Here is an 8,161-nt window from a genome sequence, read left to right as displayed (position 1 = left end):
ACAGAGTGTTGGAAGTCCTTGTCAGAGCCATCAGGCAAGAGAAAGAAATAAAAGGCATCCAAATTGGGAATGAAGAACTTAAATTATCACTCTTTGCAGATGACATGATGCTATATATAGAAAACCCTAAAGACTCCACCAAAAGCTGTTAGAAACAATCAACGAATACAGTAAAGTTGCTGGCTACAAAATCAACATACAAAGTCCATTGCATTCCTATATACTAACAATGAAATCTCAAAAAAGGAAATACAAGAAACAATTCCCTTTGCAATTGCAGCAAAAAGAATAAAATACCTAGGAATAAACTTAACCAAGGATGTAAAGGATTTAGATGCTGAAAACTATAAGACATTTTTGAAAGAAATTGAAGAAGACACAAAGAAATGGAAAGACATTCCATGCTCATGGATTGGAAGAATCAACATAGTTAAAATGGGGGTGGGAGATGAGGGTCAGGGGGATCAAATATATGGTGATGGAAGGAGAACTGACTATGGGTGGTGAACACACAGTGGGATTTATAGATGATGTAATACAGAACTGTACACCTGAAATCTATGTAAATTTACTAACAATTGTCAACCCAATAAATTTAATTTTAAAAAAATGGCCATATTACCCAAAGCAATATACAGATTTAATGCAATCCCCATCAAAATCCCAATGGCATTTTTTTAAGAAATAGAACAAAAAATCATCAGATTTGTTTGGAACCACAAAAGACCCCGAATAGCCAAAGGAATCTTAAGAAAAAAGAACAATACTGGAGGTATCGCACTTCCTGACTTTAGCTTGTACTACAGGGCTACAATAATCAAAACAGCATGGTATTGGCAGAAAAACAGACACATAGACAAATGGAATAGAATTGAGAACCCAGGAATAAAACCACATAAATATGGACAGATAATTTTTGACAAAGAAGCTAAAAACATACAATGGAAGAAAGACAGCCTCTTCAATAAATGGTGCTGGCAGAATTGGATAGCCACATGCAGAAGAATGAAACTGCACTGCTATCTGTCACCATGTACCAAAATTAATTCAAAATGGATCAAAGACTTAAGCATAAGACCTGACACAAATAACTGCATAGAAGAAAACATAGGTACTAAACTTATGGGCCTTGGGTTCAAAGAGCATTTTTTGAATTTGACTCCAAAGGCAATGGAAGTAAAAGCTAAAATAAACAAATGGGACTATATGAAAGTTAAAAGCTTCTGCACAGCAAAAGAAACCATCAACAAAATAAAGAGGCGACCAACTGAATGGGAGAAGATTTTTGCAAACAGTGCCTCTGATAAGGGGCTAATATCCAAAATATACAAAGAATTCATGATCTCAACAACAAAAGAACAAACAACCTAATTGAAAAATGGGCAGAGGACCTGAAGAGACATTTCTCCAAAGAGGACATACAAATGGCAAATAGACATATGAAAAAATGCTCAACATCACTAATCATCAGAGAAATGCAAATAAAAATCACAATTAGATATCACCTCACCCAGTTAGAATGGCTGTCATCAACAAGACAAATAGTCAGAAGTATTGGAGAGGCTGTGGAGAAAAAGGAACCCTCATCCACTGTTGGTAGGAATGCAGACTGGTGCAGCCATTATGGAAGGCAGTGTGGAGGTTCCTCAAGAAATTACGAATAGAATTACCATATGACCCAGCAATCCCTCTCCTGGGTATCTACCAAAAAAAATTGAAAACATGTATCCGTAAAGATACGTGTGCTCCAATGATCATTGCAGCTTTGTTTACGGTGGCCAAGACATGGAAACAACCAAAATGTCCTTCGATAGACGAATTGATAAAGAAGTTGTGGTATATATACACAATGGAATACTATTCGGCGGTAAGAATAGATGATATAGGAACATTTGTGACAACATGGATGGATCTTGAGAGTATAATGCTAAGTGAAATAAGTCAGACAGCAAAAGCAGAGAACCATATGATTTCACTGATATGTGGTATATAAACCAAAAACAACAAAAGAACAAGACAAACAAATGAGAAACAAAAACTCATAGACACAGACAATAGTTTAGTGGTTACCAGACGGTAAGGGGGGGTGGGGTGTGGGAGATGAGGGTAAGGGAGATCAAATATATGGTGATGGAAGGAGAACTGACTCTGGGTGGTGAACACACAATGGGATTTATAGATGATGTAATACAGAATTGTACACCTGAAATCTATGTAATTTTACTAACAAATGTCACCCCAATAAATTTAAAAACAAGAGTCATGGGCAAAACTTCCATTTATTGCACTTATCCCCACAGAGAGTATTCCTTAATGGAATGCAAACTGGGCACTAGAAAGCCTCTTAATATTTACTCAATGTTTCCCCTGAATTCTCTATTTTCTTAAGTCTAGCCACCCCTAGGAGCTAACCTACTGGATGAGCCCCAAAGATTGGAAAGAGGATGCACTCCAGGGGAAACTTGAGGACACCACTGAAACCACTTGGGGAGACACACGCAGTTTTAGAGTAATCCCTGAGAGGAAATATAAACACTGCTTCACATGTTAAATGTCTCAGCAAACTCCTAGAAAACAAACCACTGGAGCCTCCAATAATGAAGGAAGTCCAATGAACCACATATGATGCCCTCACCGATTTTCCTCATCAGAGCCAATGAGGAGGACATGCCTTTATGTTCAGTACCACCGCACCCATCCCTCTCTCCAAGCTGAGCCAGGAAATTCGTCACTGTATGTATGAGAAAAGGACTAATTGTCCACATTATAACCACTTCTGTGATATACTAAAGAGTGTCTTTTACTTTATAAATCTGATTAGTCATTGTTCCTCTGTAGTAGTATAGTGTAGATGTTTCATATGTGAATACAGGACACTTAATGCTCGTTGAGTGAAAAGTCGTGCACCCTTTGTGAAGCCTATCTGTAAAATGAAAAGTTAGATCATCTGTATTATTTTTTTCCAATTCTATGGTTTTATGGTTTTATATAGGAACCATCTTTCTGAAAAGCAATCTCACTTTCCAGGAGTAATCAAGTGGTATACTTCTCTCTGACTACCTGAGAAGACAGTATACCAAGTGAGGGACATGTGGAAGGAAGCTATTTAATCAAGATATTCTTGAGGTGGATAGACTGGTGAGTTGATTGGTTGGTTGGTTGGTTGGTTGGTTGGTTGGTTGGTTGGTTGGTTGGTTGGTTGGTTGTATTGGAAAGGAATGTATGAAAGAGCTGGTTGCCAAGGATTGTAGCTCATATGATGATTTATGAATCCAAAAACATTAAAAACAGTATGTTTATAGCACAAAATGGTTGGTATTCCATTCTAATGCCCTAACTATTCCCAACAAGGAATTTTGGAGGCTTTTGAGTGTGGAGTTATGCAGAACGTAATGGAGTCCATTTATTCTATCAATGCTCAAAATGAAAATTGATTACTCTGGCTTTTCCATTAAGCTCCTCACCCTTTGATCATCTCATTACTTACCTACTCTTTCACCAAAGGCTACAGGAAAAATAATGTTGCTGCTAATAAATCATATAGAGTATGGTGATAGAAAAGATAAAATGAGGTATGAAGTTGTCAGTGTACAATGGAGAGTGTCCTGAAACATTATTCACATTAAGCACTTTTTCAGAAAAGACAGGAAGCACAGACCCCATGAATCTGGTTCCCAGTTTAAATCTGTAAGCCTGGATTTAGTTCCTGACCCACAGCAGGAAAAGTGATTTATTTATACTTCATAAATGAAAGTCTGGGAATCATCTATTGAGTCGTAAATAAATGTCTTTTGAATTGAACAATTGAACAACTTTAGAATCTGGATGCTTAAATCACCTTTCTATGCTTCTTTAATAACCACCAACAGGAAACTAATGATATTGAAGTCCAAACCTTGGTTTCTTCTATGTTCTTTGCCTCTCAAATTTATCTTCCATTACTGACAAAGTTATGACTGGTGCCCTCCAATATACAATGCAAGAAATCTGAATTTAACAAGAAAACTCAGTATCGACATTACCATTTTTAAAGATGTTTAATCAATTTTTTTTAATATTAATCAATTGCAAGAGTAGCCTGTTGTTTAAACACAAAAATTCATATTTTGTGTTTAATCCTTAAATATAAATTCTTAAATACTACTGAAAAGTACCTTCCTGTCCAACTATTTGAAAATGTCCTCTCTTCCCTTTTGGAGAACAAAATTAATTCTACAAGATAAAATTGTAGATGAAACCCCATTTGCTCTCAGATCCATTTGTTTTTATCACCCCAAAATACTTACTAAATGATTTAAACCTTTATATTGAAAATACTATTTTCTGTATTTTATCTAGATAAGATCTGAATATGAAAAATTAAGATAGTTCATTTTTGTATAGTATGTGTAAAAAAACATGAAAATAAACTCTTGCAAATAGAGACATGAAAAAATATTATCACTTATTCTTTAGAACAAAGATATTTCATATGCTGGGTCTATTGTATAATTTTTTAGGTGTCACTCAACTGGTTAGAGTGATATTTTAAAAGAAAACCTTAAAAGGAAAATTTAAGAACAGCCTTGAGTCTTGAGTGTAGTGATGACTGTGACAATTAATTCAGTTGATTAGACTATTCTGAAAAGCCAGTGTCACGGAGTAAGTTTTATGTTCATGTGTAATTCAACTAATTCTGTTCAGTTGCCACAGTTTTAACCCAACTTCACACCAGCTGTCCTCAAAATATGTTTTCGTTTTTTTAAACAATGTAAGCTGAATAGGAAAAGATGGATGAGTTTGTACATGAATACCGTTAATCAACTTTAGAAAAACAAACCAAAATCAGAAAAGGTTTTCTTAAGAATCTGTGGTACATTTATACAATGGAGTATTACGCAGCCATAAAGAAGAAAGAAATCTTATCATTTGCAGCAACATGGATGGATCTAGAGAACATTATGTTAAGTGAAATAAGTCAGAAAGAGAAAGACAAGTACCATATGATCTCACTTATATATGGAATCTAAAGAAAAGACTATGTGAATGAACTAATCAGAGTCAGTTTTGGGGACGCAGAGAAAAAACCGAGAGTGGTTAGATGGGTGTGTGGGAGGGGGTTGGGGATAAGGGGAAAGGTGAAGAGATTTGGAAGCAGCTGGTAACCACAAGATGGCCTCAGGGTTTTTCTTTTGAAAATTAATTTGGGGAAGGTATTCTATAATGTTGTAAAGATTTTGTTGGGTATCCGATGGACATGCGTCCTATTTGGGAGACCACCTCAGGGATACTGTGGATACCTGATCATGGCATTGTACATCAGAAGCTAAACATTAATGAATGCCAACTATAATTTTATATATATAATGTGATGGTTCAGTGTGAGGTCGGAGGGATAGTGGATGGGGGGAGGGGGGTTCACAGTATGAGGGATATAAATGATGAACGTCTAAGTATTACCTTGTTTTGTACACCTGAAACTAATAAATAAATTAATTAATAAAAAAAAATGTATAATCTAAAAAAAAAAAAAAAAAAAAGAATCAAAACAGAAAGAAATTTGTCTGGTTGTACCACCGGTGTGGAAAATTCTTGCTGCTTTGGATTCTAGCAAAATAATACTCAGATTTAGAACCACAATCAGTTCAAAATAAGGTGGGATTTATTCCAGTCTGGTCTCAAAATGTATCTTAATTTCGTATAGAGCTTAAGTTCCTTTCTCAGTAAAATCCTTGAGATATGTAGGAAGCAAAGCAACTTGGCTTACACTCATGTCTTTCTTCTTCATAGATTTAAGACCCATGAACAGGTCAGCAACACACATTGTGACTGAGTTTGTTCTTCTTGGATTCCCTGGTTGCTCGGAGATACAGATTTTCCTCTTCTCACTGTTTTTGGTGATTTATGTCTTGACCTTGCTGGGGAATGGAGCCATTATCTGTGCAGTGAGATGGGACCCACGACTACGCACTCCCATGTACTTACTGCTGGGAAACTTTGCCTTCCTTGAGATCTGGTATGTTTCCTCCACTGTCCCTAATATGCTTGCCAACATTCTCTCCAGAACTAAAACTATCTCATTTTCTGGCTGCTTCCTGCAGTTCTATTTCTTCTTTTCCCTTGGCACAACTGAATGTCTCTTCCTGGCAATAATGGCTTATGATCGGTATCTGGCCATCTGTCGCCCACTGCACTACCCCACCGTCATGACTGGGAACCTCTGTGGTCTGCTGGTATCTCTCTGCTGGCTCATTGGATTCCTTGGATACCCAATTCCTATTTTCTTTATCTCCCAACTACCCTTCTGTGGACCCAATATCATTGATCACTTCCTGTGTGACATGGACCCATTGATGGCTCTGTCCTGTGCTCCAGCCCCCATTACTGAATTTATTTTCTATACTCAGAGCTCCCTTGTCCTCTTTTTCACGATTATGTATATTCTTCGATCCTATACCCTGTTGCTCAGAGCTGTTTTTCGGATCCCTTCTGCAGCTGGCCGGAAAAAGGCCTTTTCAACCTGTGGTTCTCATTTAGCCGTGGTGTCTCTTTTCTATGGGACAGTCATGGTAATGTATGTGAGCCCTACACATGGCATCCCAACTTTGATGCAGAAGATCCTCACACTGGCATATTCAACAATGACTCCTTTCTTCAATCCCCTGATCTACAGTCTTCGTAATAAGGACATGAAACTGGCTCTGAGAAGTGTCCTGTTCAGAATGAGAATTAGTCAAAATTTATGAGCCAAAAATGTGCCATACTTCCAAGTTCTAATAAAGAATAAGGTGGAGATGTATAAGTTCTTTCAATGGCCTTTTCGTCCTCACTCTGAGTGATTAGAGGTATTTAAGAGTACCCAGCTTAAAACCTATGCTGACTACTAAAGCCTTAATTCACTGGACTTCAACCTGCAGTTGAAATTTTTTTAAAGGCTGTCCTTATTGGAATGATAAAATGGGACTCCTGCATGAGGAAGGTTAGACTTTCCTGAAAGATTTATCATCAGTTATAAGGTACCGTGTTTCACTGAAAATAAGATCAAGTCAGACAATCAGCTCTAATGCGTCTTTTGGAGCAAAAATTAACATAAGATCCGGTACATTATATTATTATTGTATTGTATTGTATTGTATTATATTGTATTGTATTGTATTGTATTGTGTTGTAATCAGCTCTAATGCATCTTTTGGAGCAAAAATTAACATAAGATCCGCTACATTATATTATTATTGTATTGTATTGTATTGTATTGTATTGTATTATACTATATACCTGGTCTTATAGTAAAATAAGACCAGGTCTTATAGTAAAATAAGACCAGGTCTTATATTAATTTTTGCTCCAAAACACGCATGCATTAGAGCTGATTGTCCAGTTAGGTCTTATTTTCAAGGAAACATGGTAAGTCTAATGACCTTAACCAAATACAGGTATCCCTTTCCCCGTTATCCAAAACTAGAGTGTTCCTATGAAACCTTTCATAAATTTTTATGGTGTAAAGGGCAGAAGTAATTACCATTAATTTAAAAATGGAAGTCTTTTTGGGATTTCTTTCAGTTAGCGAAAACAGGTACTAAAGTAAGTCTTTCATAAAAGTGAAGTGGAGTAACACAAACTTCTGAAAAATGAGGGATACCTACAGTTAAAGGTACAGCGACTTTTTTTTAAGTAGTTTTATTTAGGTACAATTGATATACAAAAAGACTGCTTATGTCTAATATATATTAAAGGTGCAGTGACTTTTAATTAGCTCTGAGACCTTTCTATAATCTTAACAGTCACCCCTTTCTTATATCTAGCCTAACAATCTTATCTAAACATACTTTGTCTCTATTAAGAAAGAGAGAAAAAAAACTCTTGATCAGAAGGAGTTCTTTCAACAAATAATTTTGGAGATACAGTTCCTTGTTGTAAGTTTGAAATAAAACTTGGATACCTGCTAAATAATAATTTCTTGAATTGTTTTTAACATTTCTATTATTACACGTTCCATATTGTAGTATAATTAATTTATTTATGTGTGCTTCCCCCAAGGGAGCTCCTTCAGAACAGTAATTACCTTTTTCATTTCTGGATTCCCAACGCACAGTAACAGAGAGGAAAGCAGCCCCTGGCAGCTGGGAACTGGCTTGGCATTAAGTTAGGTCTTGGTGTTGCCAGGAGCGGGGCTAGCACCCTC

The 8,161-nt window shown here is 36.4% G+C and overlaps 1 protein-coding gene across 1 annotated transcript; it reads left to right on the top strand.

The window, feature by feature from the left end:
* Positions 1 to 5,750: 5,750 nt before the first annotated feature.
* Positions 5,751 to 6,725, top strand: OR11H4 (olfactory receptor family 11 subfamily H member 4; the record flags this gene model as incomplete). Its single annotated transcript, XM_081047542.1, has 1 exon — positions 5,751 to 6,725. One exon carries the CDS (start codon positions 5,751 to 5,753, stop codon positions 6,723 to 6,725), a length of 975 nt encoding a protein of 324 aa, XP_080903668.1.
* Positions 6,726 to 8,161: the final 1,436 nt, after the last annotated feature.

Source organism: Rhinolophus hipposideros (genome assembly GCF_964194185.1).
Source record: "Rhinolophus hipposideros genome assembly, chromosome: 5".
In the NCBI taxonomy this organism is placed as follows: domain Eukaryota; kingdom Metazoa; phylum Chordata; class Mammalia; order Chiroptera; family Rhinolophidae; genus Rhinolophus; species Rhinolophus hipposideros.
This window is presented reverse-complemented; position numbering and strand designations above follow the sequence as displayed.